This window comes from Nothobranchius furzeri, chromosome 12, assembly GCF_043380555.1.
Source record: "Nothobranchius furzeri strain GRZ-AD chromosome 12, NfurGRZ-RIMD1, whole genome shotgun sequence".
Classification (NCBI taxonomy): Eukaryota; Metazoa; Chordata; class Actinopteri; order Cyprinodontiformes; family Nothobranchiidae; genus Nothobranchius; species Nothobranchius furzeri.
Window position 1 is genome coordinate 63,680,846 of NC_091752.1, and position 24,379 is coordinate 63,705,224.

At 43.3% G+C, this 24,379-nt stretch overlaps 1 protein-coding gene across 1 annotated transcript in view; it reads left to right on the plus strand.

The window, feature by feature from the left end:
- The first annotated feature begins 4,730 nt into the window (after positions 1-4,730).
- Positions 4,731-24,379, plus strand: part of arhgdig (Rho GDP dissociation inhibitor (GDI) gamma) — a 48,494-nt gene continuing 28,845 nt past the window's right edge. The window contains exon 1 of the mRNA XM_015945452.3: positions 4,731-4,943. Coding sequence (XP_015800938.1) covers positions 4,871-4,943 — 73 coding nt within the window. The 5' untranslated portion in view covers positions 4,731-4,870. The remainder of the gene's footprint in view (positions 4,944-24,379) is intronic.

Sequence of the window (24,379 nt, forward strand, 5' to 3'; positions counted from 1 at the left end):
ATTTTATTTTATTTAACCTTTATTTATCCAGATGAGTCGATTGAGAGCTCATTCTCATTTACAACGACGATATGGCTGAGAGGCAGCAGCAGCAGACACAAAGTTAGTTTTACATCAAAGAAAAACAGGTAAGATAAAAATAAGATAAAACAACTGGACAAAGACAAAGGACTGTTCTCATATATAATGTGTACAAGCAATCAAAACAGACTTAAAACAATCAGACAAGAGAAGTGATCAGAAACTATTGTTTGCAATGGATTATTGAAGGTTGGTATTGGAATGTAGGTCGTGAGCTTCAGTGACTTGCAGCTCATTCCAGTCTTTGGAAGCAGCAAACTGGAATGAGGAGCGAGTTTTGGGAATAACCATAGTGATGAAGTTATTGGAACGTAAATTGTGCTGGTTGTGGGAAGTAATGAGTAATACTTTTGTTTAATGAAGATGAAGGTTGAAGACAATCGATGTTGTGCTGTAAGGAGGACAAAGCTGCATTCAAAGAACAAATGCATGAATATAAAATGGTGTCATCCGCATATAAATGTATATGAGAACTGTCAACAGCATGAACAATGTTATTAAAGATTTTGAATAAGGTTGGGCCCAGTATCAACCCTTGAGGAATGCCCATAGATAGAGGTAGAGGAGCAGATTGGTAACCCTCTGTTCTCACTGTTTGTGTACCACCTAAAATATAACTGTCCAGTATGCGGCAGTCCTGTGGGTGAAAATGCCTTGTTGATGCTGGAGGTCAGAGGAGAATGGGCCGGCTGATTCAAGCTGATAGAAGAGCAACTTTGACTGAAATAACCACTCGTTACAACCGAGGAATGCAGCAAAGCATTTGTGAAGCCACAACACGCACAACCATGAGGTGGATGGGCTGCAACAGCAGAAGACCCCACCGGGTACCACTCATCTCCACTACAAATAGGAAAAAGAGGCTACAGTTTGCACCAGCTCACCAAAATTTGACAGTTAAAGACTGGAAAAATGTTACCTGGTCTGATGAGTCTCCATTTCTGTTGAGACATTCAAATGGTAGAGTCAAAATTTGGCGTAAACAGAATGAGAGCATGGATCCATCATGCCTTGTTACCACTATGCAGGCTGGTGGTGGTGGTGTCATGGTGTGGGGGATGTTTTCTTGGCATGCTTTAGGCCCCTTAGTGCCAACTGGGCATGGTTTAAATGCCACGGGCTACCTGAGCATTGTTTCTGACCATGTCCATCCCTTCATGACCACCATACCCATCCTCTGATGGCTACTTCCAGCAGGATAATGCACCATGTCATAAAGTTCAATCATTTCAAAATGGTTTCTTGAACGTGACAATGAGTTCACTGTACTACAACGGCCCCCACAGTCACCAGATCTCAACCCGATAGAGCGTCTTTGGGATGTGGTGGAACGGGAGCTTCATGCCCTGGATGTGCATCCCACACATCTCCATCAACTGCAAGATGCTATCTTATCAATATGGGGCCAACATTTGGAGAAGGCTTTCAGCACCTTGTTGAATCAACGCCACGTAGAATTCAGGCAGTTCTGAAGACGAAAGGGGGTCAAACACTGAACTTTAGTTTTGTTCTCTATGTGTTCGTGTTTGGATTTTAATCGTGGAAATATTTGGACACAGAAGGCAAGCTGTCGTTACTAACAGATCATCCAAGCAGTTTCTGCTTCAGCTTCATGTTCTTTTTTGTTATGCAAAAACAAATTAAAACAAACAAATGTTCTGGTCAATAAAAAAAAATTCTGCCATCGACAATAGTACACTCGCGGATCTTTGACAGCAGTGGACCAGCGAAGCCCAATATCCTCAGTCAGCTTACCTAGGTATGATTTTGTTATAACAGGCCAGAGGTGCCTTCACGTTGGAGCCGCTCTACTGCATTTTTCTTGCTAAAAACGCCCGGAAAAACTTTGTTAGCTTTGGGTAAGCATGTAGCTGATGTCTCGCTGATCTCTGACCATGGAGCAAAAGCTGATGTAAAAGGCCAAGGCTACGATCGCAGCTGTCTGAGGCTCTGCTTGTAATTTAACAGACCTGGTCCATATTAGATCTCCACAGGCAGCCAGCATGACTACAACCTCGCACGAGAGCCAGCCGGCCGTGCAGGTGGGATACTCGAGTTCCCGGAGCCCTTCTTACCTTCTTGGATTAGCTAAGCCAGCTAGCAGCTACACTGGTTCATTTGTTCCATTCCTGTTCCAAATGTAATGGCCCTACCCTCAGCTCCATCTCTTTTCCCATTTTTGAATTGTCTGGGCATGATGGGCGTGACATTACAACAATTGGAGGTATGCTGTGTGTATATGCAGGGGTGGACTGGCCTATCTGGCATTCTGGCACTGTCCCGGTGGGCCGCTTAGCCAAGTGGGCCACTTACCCAGCTTGGGCCGTCGCAAACCAAGCCCCCATCTCACATGTGGTTATATAGACAAGTCCGCGAGCAGTACACACAACACCCCATCCCTCCCCCCACATTTGACGGGATAGACGAGTCGCGAGCAGGAACCTTCCCTGCCGAGGGCTGACAGTACATAAAAATGCCAGGGCCAAATTTTGGTCCCAGTCCACCCCGTGTATGTGTGTACGCTTTTAACGTTTGTTAGCTGCTTGGGGTAGGACGGGGGGGAGGTGCAGGTACAGTCTGTGTCACTCACTTCAGCTTCTCCAAGAAGGAGATGGCTCTGATCAGCTCTAAAGCCTGATTTACACAGATCCATCAGCTCCGCAAGGGGGAGAAGCACACGCATGCAAAGCAATTCCCCATCCGGGCAACAGAGGGCGTAGCGCTTTTCTGTGGTATCATGCCACCATAACACTCGTGTGTTTTTATATTTCAGAGACTTTATAACAGACTAATTTGTCCTTTGTTCATCTCCACCTCTTCATGCGGTTGCCACCTGTAAGCCATGCTCTTCCGTCCACGAATAAAACGTTTGCTCCGTATTTTATTCACCTTTGGTCACAGGGGAATAAACGTTCAAAATTTCAGACTTTTTCCACGAGGCGCTCTTCAATCAGTTCTGGGTCTGCCACTTAATACGTTTTTACTTTTTAACGGGGCAATGGCAGAGCTGTTGACAAATTTACAGGAAGCGCGTCCTGAACAATCACAAGCTTGCGGACTCCATCACTTTTAACGGCTATTTAAAACGTGGGTGTGTCTCCGTCAACCTCTGCGAGCCCTTGCGCTGACGCGGGATGGCGCTGCGTTTCTCCGCACCAACGCAGACAGAGAAGTATAAATTAGGCTTAAGGGTCATTTCGTTCGTGACCTACACATCACTGGTGGGGCCTTCAGAAAGCCTGACACCGCTGAGCTTCATTCAACTACATTGTAATAACGTGCCACTTTACATGCCCAGTAACGGTAACGACGTTGACAAAAGTAATTCATCAGATTACTTTGTTACTTAAAAAGTAACGCCATTATACACAAACACCATTATTTCCAACACTGGTCCTGTCAGAGTGGGTGGGGCAAACCACTGTAGGGCTTTAGAATGGGTTTGTGTTTGGCCCTTTGTTAGGGCTCCTGGGTCATGTTGAGCCCCAACATAGTTTTATATCAGGGATTGTGTCTACATTTTTATCCATGTGAATAATCTGGGGAATTCTAAGATAATAAAATAACTAATTTGTTTGAACATGGGAGAATAAAACACAGGGAAGTTGTCGACCATATCATCTACTACGACAGCTGGATAACCTCTAGATGACAAATTAAGGAGGTGTGTGTGCAGACGGGTGTGAAAGGGAGAGCTTGTGTACCGGAAGAGTAGCCCTTTTGTATTCTGTAGAACTACAACCTCCATCACTGCATCAGGGGTTTTCTCGGAGAAGAGGGGGAACCTAAATGAGGGCATAGGGTGGATAAAATTGTTCATAGTAAAACAGGGAGAAGAATTAAAGTCATAAGTGAAGAATAGTGCTGAAAGGGCGTGGCCACCAAAAGACACAGAGAGAACACAAATGAGATGAGGACAAAGCAGAAAGGGAGAGAGGGAGTTGACACTGATGGATAAATGGAGCAGAGAGTGGACACCATGTGGGAATTTGGAAAAGTGAAGACGGATGAAGCATAAAAAGCTTGATCTGAGTTGAGTTGCAGGAGTAGTCAAGGAGATGCAAGGAGTGAGCTAGGGAGTGGAAGGAGAGAGAGAGAGAGTTAGGGAGGGGGTGGTAAAGGATGAGCTCATTGCAGTCGCTGGGCTGATGACACAAGGAGGGGAAGGAGGAGGGAGGGGTTCCATGCTTGTCTGCGAATCGATAGCCAGCGTCTGAGAGCATCACACACACACACACACACACACACACACACACACACACACACACACACACACACACACACACTGCAGACAGCTCTGCCGGCAAAAGCAGCATTCCACTGCTGTGAGATCCCTGCATCCTACTGGAGGCACACAGAAAAACCAAACAGGACCAAAACGCTCAGACTTTATTCAAATATTTAGACTTTTTTTCCTTCTCCGTTAATGTCTAGTTTAGGAAAGACAAGAGGAAGTAGAAACCAGCTGATTCTCATGTCTGCTGCTTCTCCCTCTCCCTCCCTCCATCCTAGCTCTCTCTCACACTCACATCACTCCCACACCCACACCCAAGGATACCCTCTCCGCTGCTGCTTCGCTCACATCCCTCTCTTTTAATCTTTCCTCCCCAACCACATCTAAATACATTTGTTTTTTTTATTGTAAAGAAGATGTTTGCCTGAGTCCTTTTTTCCCCAAAACACTTCTGTGGATGCTCTTCTTTCCCCGTTCCTTCTATCCTACTTTTGGTGCTACCTGTGGAAGTCCGTCGGTGTTCCGGTTCTGTTTCAGCCCCTGCAGAGAGAAAGCATGCTGGGATTGGACGTGTGCGAGTTTGGGGGTCAGGTGCTGGAGCTGCTGTGGATATCCATGTGCTACAGAGGTAAGGCAATGGTGGAAAGTGTGTGTGTGTGTGTGTGTGTGTGTGTGTGTGTGTGTGTGTGTGTGTGTGTGTGTGTGTGTGTGTGTGTGTGTGTGTGTGTGTGTGTGTGTGTGTGTGTGTGTGTGTGTGTGTGTGTGTGTGTGTCAGTCGTTAAAGTTATATTGACTATTTTAATGACATCTGTTTGGAGAATATCACAATAAGATTTGAATTTTGCGTGAATCTTTTGTGTAAAGTGTGTGTGTGAGAGAGAGACACACACAGAAAACACACACACAGCTGTCTCTTTCCTGACGGGTGTGGACAGTTTTATGTCTAGCCAAGAGAAGCCGACGGTGATCACATCCTGCTATGTTTCCTATGTGTGTGTTCATGCAAGCAGTCTTCAGCCTTTGTAATTGACATTGTTAATTCAAGAGTCTGTAAGCATGATGATACAGCAGAAGCAGGAATCAAGTGATGTCACCAGTGTCTGCTCCCAGATCTATCCATGTGCTCTGCTACAGCACAGTGTATATAGGTGTGTGTGCGTGTGTGTGTGAGTTATGCTGCAGTAGTGCTGAAGAGTAGATGGAGGATCTGTGTTGAGGGTTCCCCTCATACAGCTGTGTGGATAAGTGTGTAACTTGTGTGACTTCAAAGAAGGAAAACACTCAGCAGGATGCAGATTGAGAGCGAGGAAAGATAACCAATCAGAGTTAGTGATGAAAAAATATGATGCAGTATCAGTTACGAAAAATGTTGACAATGTGCAGTTTTTACCGCTAATCTCTGGAAATGTCTATAGAAATGTTGGAAATGAATTAAACGATGCCCAGTTGTTGAAAAATGTTGGTGGCTTTGTAACACATAGCCATAAAAATCAGGTTTGAAATACATGCGAGCGGGCCTAAGTCTCTGGGTGACGCCATTTTAGATGTCATGTGTCCTTCTACGAGAGTCTGTGAGGACAAAACACGTTTACTGATTTATAAAAAACGGTTATAAAACAATCTCCATTCATAAACGTTGTTGTTTTACACTTTTAGCTCTTCACTAGTTGTCAGTTGTGTTTGTCATCTTACTGGAGGCTGCGCTCCCACGATTTTTGACCCTAATGGGCATCCGTTGGTAAGATCTTACTCCAACACAAAAATAGAAGAAGAAGAAGAAGAAGAAGAAGAAGAAGAAGAAGAAGAAGAAGAAGAAAAAGAAGAAGAAGAAGAAGAAGAAGAAGAAGAAAATATCATTTCTATAGCGCCTCTCAAGATAAAAATCACGAGGCGCTTCACAAAAACAAAAAATGTAAAAATATAAAAAGCATTTAGAAAATGTTTAAACATTTATTTAAAATGAGCAAAAAGGGACAATTGTGATAAAAAATGTTAAGAAAGAGAGAGAGTGAACAGGAAAGAGGGAAATCAGTGGATCCTGAGGAAGGAGGAATAGGTGGGGAGAGCAGAATAAAGAGAGAGAGGTTGATGAAGGTCATACAAAAGCCAGCTTGAACAAGTGAGTCTTCAGCTGCTTTTTAAAGGAGACCACTGAGTCCACTGATCTCAGGCTCAGGGGGAGAGAGTTCCAGAGTCTGGGGGCCACAGCAGCAAATGATCTGTCACCTTTGGTCTTTAGCCTGGTGCTACACAACCAGTAGGCTTTGATCACTGGACCTCAGGGACCTGCTGGGGGTGTAGGGACTAAGAAGATCACCAATGTAAGATGGCGCTTGTCCATGTAAGGCCCTATAGACCAGAACCAGGATCTTGAAATAAACCCTGAAGTTGACTGGCAGCCAGTGAAGCTGGAGGAGAAGCAGGGTGATGTGGGTGTGTTTGGAGGACTTGGTCAGAAGCCGAGAACAGGCATTCTGAACCACCTGTAGACGGTTCAGGGAGGTTCTGCTCAGACACGTGAAAAGAGAGTTACAGTAGTCTAAGCGTGAGGAGATGAAGGTGTGGAGAACTGTCTCAAGTTCAGAGCGGGACAGAATGGGACTCAGCTTAGCAATGTTCCTGAGATGGAAGAAGGAAGAGCGAACAAGAGAACTGACATGAGAATCCAGGGTGAGAGCTGGGTCAAAGGTCACACCAAGATTCCTGATGGAAGGTTTGGTATGGGAAGCAAGCTGACCAAGAGAGTCTCTGACTTTGGGAACCAGCTTGTCTGGGGCACAGATGAGGATCTCAGTCTTGTCTTCATTCAGCTGAAGAAAGCTCCCAGCCATCCAGGTTTTGATAGAGTCTAAGCAGGTGTGTAACAGCTGCAGCTTCGACATCTCATGAGGCTTGAAAGAGATATACAGTTGGATGTCATCTGCATAAAGATGGTAGGAGATTCCTTTGAAGGAGCTCAGGATGTGCTGAAGAGGAAGCAGATATAGGAGGAAGAGCAGAGGCCCCAGCACAGAACCTTGTGGGACACCATGGGTAAGAGAGGTGGTGGAGGACCTAAACTTGGAGACGGCCACAGAAAAGGAGCGCTCAGAGATATAAGACGAGAATCACTGCTTGCTTGCGATGATTTAGGTATGCACTGCCTCCTATCGACAGGGAAAACAATTTAAAGCAGCAATCCAGAGTTTTCTCCTTTCAGGAATTCTGTACTGTGATATAATGTAGGCAAAAAGTCAAAATTTTATATATAAATAAATAAATTATCATGTTTTTGTGAGGTGACCTTGGGTTTTGAAAGGCACTTTCAAATGAAATGTATTATTTTTACTATAAAAAGCGTAATGTGAAAATGATAAATGTAAATCAAAGGGGTTTAGCTCTGTTGGCCGGCTAGAGGTGCACACTAAAGAAGAAGAGGCACTGCTTCCAGCCGTAATCACAGAAGTAGGGAGATAGGCTTAAAGGTGCCGTGCATTTTTTCTACTTCTAGATGGAGCCATCTGAGAAAAAACAGTGCCATAAAAGTACAGATCCATCCATCCATCCATCCATCCATCTTTCACTTATCCAAGGTTGGTTCATGGAGGTAACAGATCCAGGAGTGAAACCCAAACACCCCTCTCCACCTCCTCCTGGTAGACCCTAACATGCCCCCAGGTAAGAGAGGAAATATGATCCCACCTGCCAGGTCAGGGTCAGAGAAGAAGATGACCAAGAGGTGTCCTTATCAGACCAAACTGCCCCAGCTTGCCCTCCATCTCCAAGGCTGAGGACAGTCAAAAGCATCTGAGACACCATTCTTTAGGGTCATGGTTCAAATCTCATGGCCACAGGTGAGGACTGGGATCTAGACTACCTCTGGACTCAGCTCCTTCACACAATAGACCAGATAAATCCTCATCTATTGGTTCATCTATTGTTCCATCCCACCAATCATCACAAACGGGACACTTAAATACTTAAATTCCTTCATAGGCTATCTCGCTGAGGAGGTTTCTTCTTCTTTACTCTGCTTTCTATCTTAGTGATAGAGGGACTAGAGTACCTTCTCTGATCCCTGGGGTTGTGTGGTCATAGGCATCTGCCCTTGAGTGGGGTCTCCCATGAAAAAGCATCCTCAGGGCAAGGGTTAAACTAAGGGTGGTTTAATGTCCTTGATAGAAGACGATCACTTAGGGACAATTTTAAAGAAAACATCATAAATCAAGAGGAAAGGTGTTTTCTTCACTGGAAAACCAGCAGATATTCTGATAGAAACACTCACAAAAATGATTAATTGATCAAAAATAATCTATTCGTGTTTTTGTTTGTTTTTTTAAACTAGTTATTGCACAAAGTTGAAAAACAAGAGATTTCTCACATGTCTGTGCATTTTTCTCTTCATGACACATCAAAACCGCGTCAGACATTCGGCCATAAAGAGTTGACAAAAAGAGGCAGATTGTGATGAGAACGTAGGAGGCATGAGCAGGATGTAAATGCCAGGACGGATGCCAGGAAAGAACAGAAGCCAGAAAAAAAGACTAAATAAAAAGAAAAAAGAGCCTTTGTTGGAACAGTTAAAAACAAAAATGATCTAATAAAGGTGGACCAGTTCTATTCCTTTACAGATTGCATGAGAGTTCATCCAACCCATCTACATCAGTTTAGTAGACTTGGAATAAGCATTCGACTGTGTCGCTCAAGGAGTCTTGTGAGGGCTACCTCAGGAGAATTGGGTACCAGGCTCCTGATATGGCTGTTAGGTCCCCGTACGATCGGTGTCAGAGCTTGGTCTGCATTGCCGACAGTAAGTCAGGGTCGTTTCTGGTGAGACTCTGCCAAGGCTGGCCTCTGTAACAGAATCTATCGAGGTCTTGACCCTACTAGCCGTTAGCTAGTCTGGTCAAATCTAAACTTTGTGGTTCAAAAAGCTTTTTACATCTGGAAAATGAAAAAGAGCCTGTATTTAACAAGGGTTATACAACCCCCCAAGGCGCTTTACAAAACAGTTATTCACCCATGCACACGCATATTCACTTGCTGGTGGTGATGAACTACAATGTAGCTGTCATGGAGCTCACTGACAGAAGCAAGGCTGGTGTGCAATGGCGCCACTGGTCTTTCTGACCACCACCAGAAGGCAAAGAAGTTGAGTTTCTTGCCCAAAGGCACAACGACTGCAACAAATGGGACTTGAACCCGCAACCCTTTAGTTATGCGTGGGCACTTAACTTGTCTGCCACCATCCATCAATAAGAAATTAAAGGTTCTATACTAGGGATGTGTTTTGGTGAAATAATGGCGATACGATACGTATCACGATACAGGGCAGACGATACGATATATCACGATATACTGCGACACATTCAGTCAGACAATATTAGCGATTTTTTAGACTGAATTTATTGTATGTGTAGCGTGATGATTTATTTTATGATTGACACTACATAATAATTATGACCAATAAGATGTGATGATTCCATTTAAATATGAAATGTCAACCTGATTGATCTTTGAATGTTTAATCAGAAGATTCTAGGGTTCTTTGCTTCTTCAGGGACCATAAACACACTTCGTATTAATTCAGACAGAGTCAGTGTATAGTTTATAAAATTAATTTAATTATTTTCCTGAACCAATGATTATGCATGACAAGATATGAATAATGAGATGTAATGTGAAGCGTGAGGTGGTGTGATGGAAGCTAGATGTTTTAGCAAAACTGTTCTTTGTATCTGAAAGAATTTGTGAAGTCTGGGTTTTAAAAGAATTTGTTGTTTGTTTATAACCAGAGATTTGTTTATTTGAAAACCATCCGATGCAGTCTGTGCCAAGTCTACGCACCCTTTGTGTGGAGGTTCTCGTTCGATCCAGGGGGTCGATGGTCACTGCCGGTGGAGTGAACCTCTGATATCTGGAACCAGTAGTTTAGCTCCAATAGGACCCGTCTAGTCTGAGATCTCTCCAGGTGAAGGCAGGACGCTGGAATGCTTGTTTGCAAGGCTGTTTGCTTGGTTCTGAAAAGAGCCGTTTGTCTGACGTCAGCCGCAGCGTTGCTGAGAGGCTTTGACACGGAGGTCAAAGGAGATGGTTTCAAAATTGCTTCTTCCCCGATTTGGCCGAATCGGGAGTCAGCTGGAAACTGAATTAATCGGGAAGTAATTCTTGTTTTAATAAACTCATTGCTTATAAATTCTGGCGCATTCTGGCAAATCAGACTGTGCCATGTCTTGAGGGCTTACCAAAACATTCCTCAGAAGACACGCCTTGTTCAGATACAAAGATGTTTTTTACACTTTGTGAATGAGAATGTTCCAAACTCTTATGTGAGGTGAATATTAACCTTAATGAGTATCTTATTGCAATGCGTATGGGTGTAAATGTTGATTAACTTGTTAAATCAAACACATGCTGATCATAAGATCTTAAATGGATCATTGTAAGAACAATATTCAATTTAAATTCATTGATTTAAGTTCAAGTTCAAGTTCTAGTTTATTTATATAGCGCCAAATCACGACAAGAGTCGTCTCAAGGCATTTCACATGATAAACATTCCAATTCACAGTTCATTAAGCCAATCAGAAATAATGTTTCCTATATAAGGAACCCAGCAAATTGCATCAAGTCACTGACGAGTGTCAGTGGCTATACAGCAATCCTCATACTAAGCAAGCATGCAGCGACAGTGGAGAGGAAAACTCCCTTTTAACAGGAAGAAACCTCCAGAGGATCCTGGCTCAGTATAAGCAGCCATCCTCCACGATCGATTTAAGCACAGATTATTCAAACATTTGATTTAAACATCTTGTTCCTTCATCACATATGATTATTTAAGCTTATGAGTTTTAAAGTCATGTAGGCTTCACTTTATTCAGAGTGAAGAATGCTGAAGTCTGGCTTTTACCCAGTGTAGCGTCCAGCAATGGACAGTTTAGGTACATTCTGACCTTTCAACATCTATTCAACATCTGGTCAGAAAGGAGACACAACACTGCATATGTTCCCTTTAAATGAGCCTGCCTTCACACCAGTTGGGGCTCACAGACTCTGCAACGCTGAAAGATACACAATAACTTTCTTTCCCAAGGTCCCATCTGTCTGCCTCCACAGCAGGAAGAACTCCAGCTCAAATCAGTTGCTAAATTCAAGAATGATTTCCTAAATCAATATAAACTTCTTCCATGACTTATAATCTAGATAATCCTTAAATAAACATTTGTTTATTACTACTTATAATAATTATAGTATAATGAAATGCTTCATTAATATGTGCACACTGAATGGATGTTATATTATGTTTATGTCTACTAGAACCTGCCATGTGTTCAACATGTTTTGACGACGAGGTCCTCACACCATAACACGTACGGCTACGTTAAACCCTGACACACATAGTATTAAACCAGTCAGAACATCCTATATCAAGAAGGCGTGTTTCTGAGTTGTCTTGGTAACATCTCAAACTTGTTAGCCTCTGATTGGCTGTGCAAGTCATAACATCAAAACCTTAAAATTGGATCATCCTGAGTGATTCGACAGTTCTAGAGAATCGCTTCAGCCCGGCCACCTGTAGAAAACCTCTTTAACCATCAAAGATTTTGACACGTCGTCAAAACCGTTTTGCACCTGCAAAGCTGATGAGCAAACAGTTCCTGCAGAAACAAAGCTGATATTGTTAGACTCATTAAGAGTCCACCAGACGCACGGTTTCATCCAGCTTGTGTGACCCGAGACATCTCTGGACTGAAGAGTCGGTACCTGGGTATTCTACAGCCCTCCGGTGCCAGAGGTCAGCCGACCCCTGTGACTTTCGGATCCACCAAGAGGGTCTCTCCAAAACGGGTAAAGTAGACATGACAGAATGCGTCTGAATGTTCTTCTGATGATAACAACTTTATAGCTTAGAGCAGGGATTCCCTAAGTGTGGTGCGTGCACCCCTGGGGGTGCGCGAGCTGCCGCTAGGGGGTGCGTGAGATGAAAAGTGTAATGGCTGCGGAGCTCAGAGAAGTCTGTCATATGTCACCATTAGCGTAGCCAGAAACTCATTTGTGGGTGGGCCTAAGAAAAAGTAAGTGGGCCCAATAAATGCAATTGAAAACAAGTATATTTAGCTTGTGTGTGTGTGTGTGTCCTCCTCCGCATGTGACCTAGCTTTATAATAATAATGTGCCGAGCTTCAGCGCTCTGGCCTGCACACACTGTCAGTAGCAAGATATGTTCCGTATTTGATCATTTTTATCGGTGTTGGAGGAATCTGAAGGTGGTGAGCCATTCTGGCAGATTGTATTTAACACCCTGTCTCATGCAGGTGTTCTGACATTGTAAACCTCACACACAGAACATTGTGGATGTAACAAAATAAATCAAGAAAGTGTTACTCAACATGTTTAAAATGAGGTATCTGAACCATAACAGAGGGATTTACATTTCAATGGTGGAAACAAAACCCATTGCACACTGCTGCCAACTAGTGGTCAGCGTTTAAATGGCACCAAATTAAAAGAAAATACACAAATGGTTGCCTGTAAATTCTTCCAAAAATTCGATACACAGACTTTGAATATTGGTATATCGCTGGAAAAAACATCACAATATATTGCCATATCAATATTTTCTTACATCCCTATTCTATACCATGCTATTTTAAACCTTTGAGAACAAAGGTAGGCAAGTATATGATAAAATATTACCGTCGGGACAACCGAGATGTCATTGATCTTAAATTTGTTTTCAGCAGCCTGAATTTATACCTGGAAATTATTTATTTATTTAGCCAGCTGAAGCAGATTTCATGTTTTTATATTTTAGTTTTATTGGTTATTTTCTGGCTGAGCAGTGGTTAGAGCTGTTGCCTAGCAGCAAGAAGGTCCTGGGTTCGCTTCCCGGCCTGGGATCTTTTTGCATGGAGTTTGCATGTTCTCCCTGTGCATGCGTGGGTTCTCTCCGGGTACTCCGGCTTCCTCCCACAGTCCAAAAACATGACTGTTAGGTTGATTGGTCTGTCTAAATTGTCCTTAGGTGTGAGTGTGTGTGTGTGCATGGGTGTTTGTCCTGTGTGTCTCTGTGTTGCCCTGTGATGGACTGGCTCTCTGTCCTGGGTGTACCCCGCCTGATTGCCCGTTGACCGCTGGAGATAGGCACCACCCCCCCACCCCCACCCCCACCCCCGCGACCCTACGTGGACAAGCGGGGTTCAAACAATGGATGGTTGGATGGATGGATGGTTATTTTCTGCAAAATATTTTGTGTCTCTAAAGATCTTTGAATTTGGTCATTTCCAAGCAGCATTTTACTCAGCTCACCTTGCATGGACTCACACTGGCTAAATACTCAACGTTAAAGTTTAAGTCCCAGTAGTCATCACACACTAGTGAAATCCATCTCTGCATTTGACCCATCCCCGTGGGGAGTGGCGAGCTGCAGCTGTGGCCGTGCTCGGGAACCAGTGGTTTAACCCCCAGTCCAACCCCTTAAAGCTGAGCATCAAGCAGGGAGGCACTGGGTCCCATTTTTTTTGAAAGTGTCTGGTATGACCTGACTGGGATTTGAACCCTGATCTCCCAGTCCCAGGGTGGACATGCTACCACTAAGCAAAAATGAAAAGAGATTAGTCCTTAGCTTTTAAACGGCTTACCAATAAGGGGTTGAAAACGTAATACTGGCAAGTGTAGCTAAAAAAGAAGAAGAGAGTTACTGCGAAGACCGGGATGCAAACATTTGCAGCTCAGCACTCTAACCACTGGACTACCAAGTCTGTGGCACGCTGCTAGTCACCTAAGCCACGGGTTTCACACCAGAGATTAGCTTCCGGGAAAGGAGCAGCGCCTGATGACAAGATTAATTCCTTTTGACACTTTATAGGATTTCCAAAGTAAAAAACGTGTTTTTTCAAAGTAAAATCCAAAAGTTCCAACTAAAACCGAAAATTGCATGAATGAAGCCAAAAATTGGTTTGGATTTATTTTCATGAGAAAATAACAATTTCACATAAAAGCTCCAAAAAGGGGATTTTCCATGAAATAGACCCTTTTATCTTTCACGACCTCTTGACAGTTTGCTCTTTGAAATTTAGAAAAAATAATCATAGCTGTCAATCAAACACAAACTCCGAACTTTTATCTTACATTTTCCTTCCAAATATACAAAATTCACACATTCTCCATCTCTCTACATTTATTTAATTTCCTGGACCGAACTTATTTCATTGTCGCATCCTCACTATTTTACTCCCATGCACCCCCCACCCCCTCCACTGCCTACAACCAGATTACGCGATGTAACCTCCACGTTTTCTCTTTTACCTTCTAGCCTTCTCCACTAACATCAACACTTTCTGGTTGTCAGATTAGAGCCTTCGCCATATCTCGTGCATGCACCCGCACCCTTCGCTCTTCCTGTCTCCCAGCTGAGATAAACGAAGCTGAACGGGTGAGCAGACACATAAGAGACCAATCAAGTCAGTCAATTAGACAAGCTGCTGTCTCATCAAGGCTGTCAGAGCAGCTGAGGACACGCTGATGCTTGTGTCTGCATGTTCTCTTCTTTTTTTGTGTGGCTGAAACATAAAACATTCAGCTTTAGGGAGTGAAAGCTATTTCTTCCTCGTCTCTGTGAATCTATCGCTGCAGTTTCAACCAATTAAAGCACGTACATCTGATGTTGGAGAGTTACTGAGACCTGTTGCTCCTTGGCCAGTCACTGTAAATCAAGAGATAGATCTAACAATATCAAGCCATTCCTGGAAGATGAGAAAAGAGCAACCAAAATAACAATCTTTCAATGTTTCAAACCATTCAATCCCTGCCGCAGATTAGGAATTTGTCGTCGTCGTCTTCCTCCGCTTATCCGGGTCCGGGTCGCGGGGGTAGCATCCCAACTAGGGAGCTCCAGACCGTCCTCTCCCCGGCCTTCTCCACCAGCTCCTCCGGCAGGACCCCAAGGCGTTCCCGGACCAGATTGGAGATGTAACCTCTCCAACGTGTCCTGGGTCGACCCGGGGGCCTCCTGCCGGCAGGACATGCCTGAAACACCTCCCCGGGGAGGCGTCCAGGAGGCATCCTGACCAGATGCCCAAACCACCTCAACTGACTCCTTTCGATCCGGAGGAGCAGCAGTTCTACTCCGAGTCCCTCCCGAATGTCCGAGCTCCTCACCCTATCTCTAAGGCTGAGCCCGGCCACCCTACGGAGGAAACTCATTTCGGCCGCTTGTATCTGCGATCTCGTTCTTTCGGTCATTACCCAAAACTCATGACCATAGGTGAGGACTGGGACGTAGATCGACCGGTAAATCGAGAGCCTGGCTTTCTGGCTCAGCTCCCTCTTCCCCACGACAGATCGGCTCAGCGTCCGCATCACTGCAGACGCCGAACCAATCCGCCTGTCGATCTCCCGATCCCTCCTACCCTCACTCGTGAACAAGACCCCGAGATACTTAAACTCCTGTCTGATAATTTACTGCCAAGAAAAGACAATTCATTCATGCATTTTCAGTTTTCACTCTTTCCTGTTCTGAAATTCTGCAACATAACAGGACAGCTCCTTCAGAAGCAGAACGAGACATCCCAGAACGCTACCATAGCTCTTTCATCCCCTCTGCAGTAAGAGCGTATAACTCCTCAGTTTAGGTTGTACTGTACTGGCATCATCCTGGTACACAATAACATCAATGCAATACTCAGGATGTGTTCAATACCTGTGCAATGCCAGATGTGCATAAAATGTCTGTGTCTCTTACGGAGAGTTTCTTTCTTTTTTTTAATCATCTTCAAATTATTCTCTTAAGTGTTGGTGCTGCTACAACGAGTGAATTTCCCCACTGTGGGATCAATTAAGTCTATTCTATTCTATTCGTCGTATAATGAAATGTAGTTTCAGTACAACCATTCCAAGATCAGACATACAGGAGAAACACGTAGACAGAAAAACGGTTTTACTGTGGCCATTATAGCGCTCATATTACGCAGATACATTCAAATGGGTAACACGGGGGTGAGGATAGAGGAAAGAAACATGGGAGACATTAGTTACAGCTAAATAGTGAGATGTACCAAGAAGCAACCAATTAAAAAGTGTAAAAAAATTCCAAAATTCAACATTTATTGAATTGCAAATTATGGGGAATCAAGATTTAGAGGTCCATCTTTGCTCGGGACACATTTGTATCAGAGTAGATGTGATTCCAATCCCACTCCATGTTTGGTTGTTACAGAGATGTTAGGTCTTTTAGTATTCCTCCAAATTCCTCCTCACTCCTGTAGGAGTCGTGGTTTCCGCTCAAATCCCGTCAGAGTGCAGCGACTGACTCCCAGGCTTTAATACAGTTCAGCGATACTGGAACTCTAAATGATGCTTCCTAGTAGCCATCTCTCCTGCTTCAGCCATCGACGGGGCATAAAAAGAGCCGACATGCAAGATTTTTAAAATGCAGCTTTAAGTTTTTACACAGCAACTGTTTGTCGGAATCTCCCTTTTCAGTCTGCATTCCTGTCTGACCTCATTGGGTCTGCTCTGATGGAGTAAACGACTGGTCTGTGGTTACCATAGTGACCCTAACACCTTTTCACTGGATGGGAAAGCAGCGCGAAATAGCCGCAAAACGAAGTACGCGGTAATTAGCGACCATTATAGTGGTCCCTTCCACCGGCAGCTAAGTGTAACCCAGAAGCAAAGGGACGCCATCATTACGTTTTGAGTCTATTTTTAATGCGCTACACTTCTAAAACGTGTCAAACTACACGCCGCTTTCACGTCCGGTGGAAAGAAGGGGCCTAACTTCCAAGTGAGGACTGGAAGGCCTCCGACGGGGCGGACGTCCCCTACAGGGGATTCAAATAGAAAACATAATTTCAGGATTGAGGTAATATTTATTGTTCAACTATTTATCCAAACATCCGAATGTGTTTAAGATTTTTCTAATAACACTTTACAATAAGGGTCTGTTTATTACTGTTAGGGCCTTACTAAGCAACAAAGGAGCCTTTTATTAACACTCCCGGGATTGTTAACCCTGTCTGTAGAGTGACTGTTTAGCTTGACGTCTGATGTATGTATATTGTATGTTATTAAGTATCCGTAAAGCTGGGCGGACACTGTGTGACTTTTTCACTTGTAGCACTCAGCTTCAGCTCAAACTGCAGGGCAGATCTCACGAGCCATGTGCTCACACTGTACGACCCATCTCGGATGTGACCTGACTGCTCACACTGTACGTCTGGTAGCAACACGTCGGCCCTAAAAATATGCTAAAAACAGCAGTTTTTACACAACACGTCACTTTTTTGTCTTACTTTGCCTGTTGTCCTTCGGGAGTGCTGCAGTAGGACACACAGGGATTTATGGGGGTTGGATGAGGAAAACGAAATAAAGAAAGTAAATCTGTGTTTTGTGATCAGTTTAATTTGACATGAGCACGACAAACACGCTTTCTTGACAATATTTGTGAGTAAAAAAACGTGTAGAAACAAAAACGAACAGCGTGTGTTATTAGGGAAATAGCGGGCGAGCGGTGTTGATGCATGATTGCGCACATGGACGTAATTGGGGGGGGGGGGGGGGGGGGACAGGGGGGACATGTCCCCCCCACTTTTTCCAAATTCAGGTTTTGACCCCTGCACTTTTTACCATCCAAAAATAATATTACGCTATATTAAATTGACACTGGTTTAGCTCTAGGACCAAACAGAAAACAACTGTTTGTGTTGAAGCCGGTTTCCCATTAGAACATACTGTAAAGATACCCCCCCATGTCCCCCCCACTTCTAAAGTGAAAATTACATCCATGATTGCGCATGCGCCGTGAGCGGTTCTGATACTTTTTGGGTCGCAGCTGCTCGCAGCGCCGCTTCAACAGTGCGATACCCTCACGAGGGACGAGCAAAATATTAAACACGCCAGAAGTCCGTGCTAGCTCACGATTGCTGATCGGTAGCTGGTCACGTGGTGTTAATCGCCTCTCGTAACCCCCTGTACACTACACGACCGCTCGGTGCGAAACTCGCCCCGATCTCGTGGATTCTCGCACGAGTGGAAAATCGCCTCAAAAAAGTGAAAAAGTCGCACAGTGTACGCCCGGCGTAAGGGTAGGTCAAAGGGCATGCATTATATGATGCGGTTAAGCAGTTGTTAACACACTTTTAAATAGTTTATTATAGTTCATGTTTCAAAGGGATTTAATAAAAAGTGTTTAAGAAGGTGTTGACCTGATGGTTTAAGTGTTAGTGAGCCACAGGTTGTAACTACAGTGACCATAATGAGCCACTGGCAGCAGCTTTGACATTTCTACTCTGTCCTTTTTACATTTACGACACCATTTGTACATCAAAGCATTTCCATTATTTTAGGCTGCAGCTGCATTAGCACCAGTTACAATTCCCTCTGCTTTGATGCTAAATAATCTTCTAATTTAATGTCTCTGTAAATGCAGACACTGTTGTGTGTGCAACGGCCTCAGTGATAGTGAATCCAAATATAAAAACGTAAGAGGATTGTGATCTAGTGTCCTGTGTTTATGTCTTCATGTAGATTATTTAAAAGGATAACTGTGAACTAAGATTCGAGCAGTTTGCCTGATCCAGTTAGATGATGATGACGTGTCTTCAGTATCGTTAGATCGCAGCTTTGCTCAGACCTGCTGCAGGTGACAGATCGATTGTTGTTGCAGGAAAATGGCCGCCTCTCAAGCACCAGCAGTCCCTGCTCACATCCATATTCTCCTGAAACGCTGCTGGCTTGATTTTTCTTTTAAGATCTTATCTTTCATTTAAGAACATTTTTACACAGTGCCCAAAAAGCTTGTTTCATCTTGGTCTGTGCGTCTTAATGTGTAAGAAATGTGTGTTGCCTTGTCTCTGAGGCCTCGTTATTGTATTAGAGCAGAGCTGTGAGAGCGAGACTCAAAGGACTGTTAAAAAGCAGCAAATCAACACCTCAGAGTGCACACACACACACAAACACACACACACACTCTCAAGGAAGAGGAGGCAATTATGAAAACAGCAACGTGAGGACAGCAGGGATAAAAGGTAGTGGTTATCCACGTTAGCTCACAATGTGATCAAACTTTGTAGGACATTAAATCCTCGTCTCTTTATTGTTTTGACAGAAGTGAGAAAGCATGAACTTGTCCTTTGTCAGAGGAGACGATAAGGACCACTTCTGTTCAGCTCTAAAACAACACAAACCTGGGAACATCTTTTTTTTTAAAGTTGTTAATCAAGATATTTGCAGAGGTCTCTAGTAGGCATGAATGCCTTGTGAGTCAGACTCGAGGACGGAAAAATCCCCAGTGAGTCGTGGTGGATGGCTGCTTATACTGAGCCAGGATCCTCTGGAGGTTTCTTCCTGTTAAAAGGGAGTTTTCCTCTCCACTGTCGCTGCATGCTTGTTTAGTTTGAGGATTGCTGTAAAGACTCTGACACTAGTCAGTGACTCGATGCAATTTGCTGGGTTCCTTATATAGGAAACTTTTTACTGATCGGCTTAATGAACAGGGGCCTCATTTATCAAGCTTGCTTACGCACAAAACGGGGTCGGAAAACTGTGTAAGCAACTTTCCACGCAAACTTTGGGATTTATGAAAGAAAACTTAGCGGAAAAATGTGCACAACTTTAAGTTGACTAAGAACCTGGCTTACGCACATGTTGGACATGGAGAGCACCTGCAGCGCTTCTGCTGAGAAGGATACAATTATGAAATCCTGCAGCATTATCACTTGTACCGCTTCGTTTTCACACAGAACAAGACCCCCCCACACACACATGCGCACACAAACACACATGTGCGCGTGCGCGCACACACACACACACACACACACACACAGCCTGAAGCACAGAATACAGAATGCAGAATATCAGCACGGGGACAGATTGAGACGGAACGTCATGCGTCAGTGACAGGGTGTGTCCTGTCACTGTGACTCGATTGATCATGCACCCTGGCTACTTGGACAAGGAAGATCTCCATTTGGCCGACTGGTTAGCGTGCCTGACTCTCACCTTGGAGTTTGGGATTGAATCCCGATTGGACCTTTTTTTTTATCTCCGCCACAGATCTCTCTGAAGAATTCACAACATTGACGGCTTCAGCAACGCTGTGCCACTTCATGGATTTTCTCTTATTTGTTTTGCAAAAGCACTTCCTTTCATTTCTCCACCTCACCCACAAGTCCCTCAATTTCTGCTTCTGTGAAATTGCGCTTCCTTGATCTGCCTTGATCTACAGTCGCCATCGTCATTGGCGGAGCGCTGCAACAGCCGGCTTATGTATATGCATAAGATCCACAAGGCACTTTGCATTGACAGTTTATGGCAGTAAGTGGGCGTGGTGAGGGCGGGCTGCGACTAAAAAGCAGCTGAGGACCTTTCTAGCTAGTTTCTGATTTATGAAGCGGAGATTGTGTGCAGCTGTGCGTACTCCATGTCTGATAGATCACAAATCTACTTGTCATAAGTACATTTTTTTGCTGAGCTTAAGTACGGTTTTAGTAAGGATTATACGCAATGTTTGATAAATGAGACCCCTGACCTGTATTGGAATGTTCACTATGTGAAGTGCCTTGAGACGACTTGTCGTGATTTGGCGCTAAATAAATAAATGTTATATAAATAAATATAATAAAAGGCCAGAAGCGTATGGAGGAGTCAGCTGTAGGTGGCAGAACAAGACAGGATTTGAATTCTTATTTCCTATGTGGAGATATTTCCTTAGATTGGCTAACAGCAAAGCGACTCTACCACTGACCCTGTTTGCTCTGCAATATTGCTGTTTTATCTCCACAAATAACACAAGCCTGAAAGAGTTCTGCTGTGTGAGGGAGTTGCTAATGCTAACGGTTAGCTTCTACTAGCTAAGACGTTCTCTGCTGTTTCAAGGATGCTAAAACAACAACCTTCCCCAACGTGATTCAAAATGCGTGAGTCCATGGACGCTAATTAACAGTGCAACGTAGATCTGTCAGGCTTTTCTTATCCTAGAGTTTCATTGTTTATTTTTGGTCAGAAGCTAATGCAGGAGATAGGTGTAGGAGACTATTTTCATGTTCAGCCTGCATTAAAAGCTCAAAGTGACTCATTATAATCGGAAATAATATTTTCTAACGTTTTTCCAGTGATCCACACCTTTAGAACAAAGACTTCCCTTTTGCAACAAGTTTTAACTTGTTGTTTTAATCCTTGCGGAGTAAAAACCTCATCCTGTCCAAACTGTTGCCAGGCAACCATACTGGGAAGCCAGAATTGAACTGATGCAGGAAATCAGCTGTCTCCTAAACGATTAGATGCAGATGAATGCAGCATGTGTTTGATGTGAGGGTGAAACATTATGGGACAACCATGTGGTGGTGGTCCTGCTAGTTGAAGGTTCAAAACTCAGCTGCGTGAAGTTCTGTTTTTCTTCCACAGATCAAATAAATGCCTTTAAACTGACTTTAGCTCCTAGTCTTCATGATGTCTGGATATTGGTCTTGCTACGGACCTGAAACCTGTCCAGGATGTCCTCCACCGCTCAACCAATGACCACTGGAGATGGGCTCCTTGTGACCAATCTGAATGCCTTTCACAGGAGATGTTTAGGACACCAGGAGGAGACCTCTGGATCAACAGGAGAAATTAGATCTCACAACAAGCCAGGACACATCCTGGAGTCCCTCTGAATGAGCTAGAGGAGGTAGCCACTGTAGCCCAGTTCCAGTTTGAGTTGGGTGGATACATTTCAAAGTCAAATGAGATGTGAAGCCAATGCAAAGAAGTTTGTCTTATTAAAGACACCAACGTTTCAATAGAGCTCCGGACGTCACGTGACTCTCAGAGAGTAGACGCCATGTTGGCAGCTGGGACGTAATTTTTGGGGGGGACGGGTGGGACATGTCCCCCCCACTTTTTCAAAAGGCAGTTTTGGTCCCCTGCACTTTTTTCCGTCCAAAAACAATGTTACGCTCCATTAAATGGATTTGGTTGAGCACTAGGACCGAAACGGAAACCGGTTTACTATTAGACCCGCCCAAAAGCTAATCTATTGGCTCTGCTGATACTTGCTAACGTATTATTGGCTGTTGCTGCTGTCACTCAAGTTGGAAACAGAACGTGCTCACGTTGTTTTGCTAGTTTGGAGCCGCTAGGGAACACCGGTACTGAGTCACATCGTCAACTAGACGCTGTGAAATATCAGAGCTCAGCTCAGCTTCCATAACATAACATAACATTTGAATAAGTGTTCATTTGTGAGTCTTTGGTAGTTAGGCACAGCCAGGAGGCAGCATGTCAAGAAAACGAAAAGTGGATATAAGAGATTTCTTTCAAAGTCAAAACGTAAGTTGGAACACGTGACAGACCTGCATTAAGCTCAGACTCACCTCCTCCTTCACAAACATACTCAAAACTAACTTTTACAAACTCATCTCCTCCACATAACTGACTCCTCAGACACAATTTATTCGTATTATTATAATTATTATTTTTTTATTATTACTATTATCATAGTTATTATTACTAGTAGTAGTAGAAGTGTAACTTCAAAACTTTTATCATTTAACTTTATTGTAAACTTATCTATTGCTATGTATATTTTCACATTAAAAAGCTCTGAAAAATGAACAGTATCATCATCGTCAACAGATTTTTTTAAGCTTAATGTCAAAGATGTACACTTTTCATTAGATTTATCTTATTTTTTCCATTTATTTTTTGTGTGTTGAAATCCAACAACTGTTTAAACACTTTTAAGGGAAAAAACATATTTAATATGTTTTTATACACTCAAATGTTAGGGTGATGATCATGTGTAAAACATTAGTTCAGCATGTCCTCTAACACAGCAAATGAACAAACGGCCAGATCTCAGGAGGAACCGTTTATGTATAAATAATTTTTATACTTTTGACTAGGCCTGGGAATGTAACAAATTTTGCTGGACGATATTTTGTCCAACAAATTGTTGATGATAAACGATATTGTCAACATTATCTAGACCAAAATAACCACTAATATAATGTTAATATATCATAATAATGCAAGTACACCCTTTAAAATGCAACAAATAAACCTTCATTTAACATTGAAATGTCCAGAACTAGAACTACTAAATGAATAAAAATAACAAACAAAAATTAAATAAAAAAGGAATCTCACTCCCTGTTAGAAAATGTTGCACCAAAAACAATAAAAAAGACCCAAAACAATAAATACAATGGCCTATCCATTGTCAACAGCCAAAACTGCACTTCAATAATGATAATAAATAAAAATAATAATAGAGTTGTACATTTTTTAACTTTTATATATATATATATATATATATATAGAGAGAGAGAGAGAGAGAGAGAGAGAGAGAGAGAGAGAGGATGGAAAAATTATTGAGATGGGCACGTGACGTGTCAAGGGGTCTTTACATAACACCTCCCACCCCAAATCCACACAAGCCTGCTGTGTCCCCCCCACTTCTGAAATCAAAATTTCGTCCCTGGTTGGCAGGCAACAAAGGTAAACAAAATGAACGGGATCGGCTTGGATTTTACTTCGTCGGAGTTTACTTCACACTTTAAAACCGAAGAAATCGTTTTATATAGTCAGAAATTAAATAGACTAAACATCTTCGACCCTTACTGTGCCCCTGGGATACTTTTTAAAAACGCCAGAAGCTGTCGGAGCGGACCTGGCCAGGGAGCGCCTTGGGATTCCCCCCGGAGGAGCTGGCCCAGGTGGCTGGGTAGAGGGAAGTCTGGGCCTCTCGACTTAGGCTACTGCCCCCGCAACCCGACTCCAGATAAGCGGATGAAAATGGATGGATGGACAAATAACAGATTTACACGTAAGTAGTTTAAATAGAGTGCTGTGCTGTTTGAATGTATAAACTGAACGCCAAGAGAAATCACTAGTTTGATTTTTTCCCATGAATAAAATAAATATGTCAGGCAGGAACGTCTCAGGATCTGTCTGAGAGCTGTCTCGGTGAGACAGATAATAGTAATCCAAAGTGCTTTTTATGTGTGATCTGATAATTGCTTAAAAATTAAATACAGCTTAGCCGGATAATTGCTGTGATCATAAAACACGTAAACAGCAGCACGCAGAACTCACGAGGCA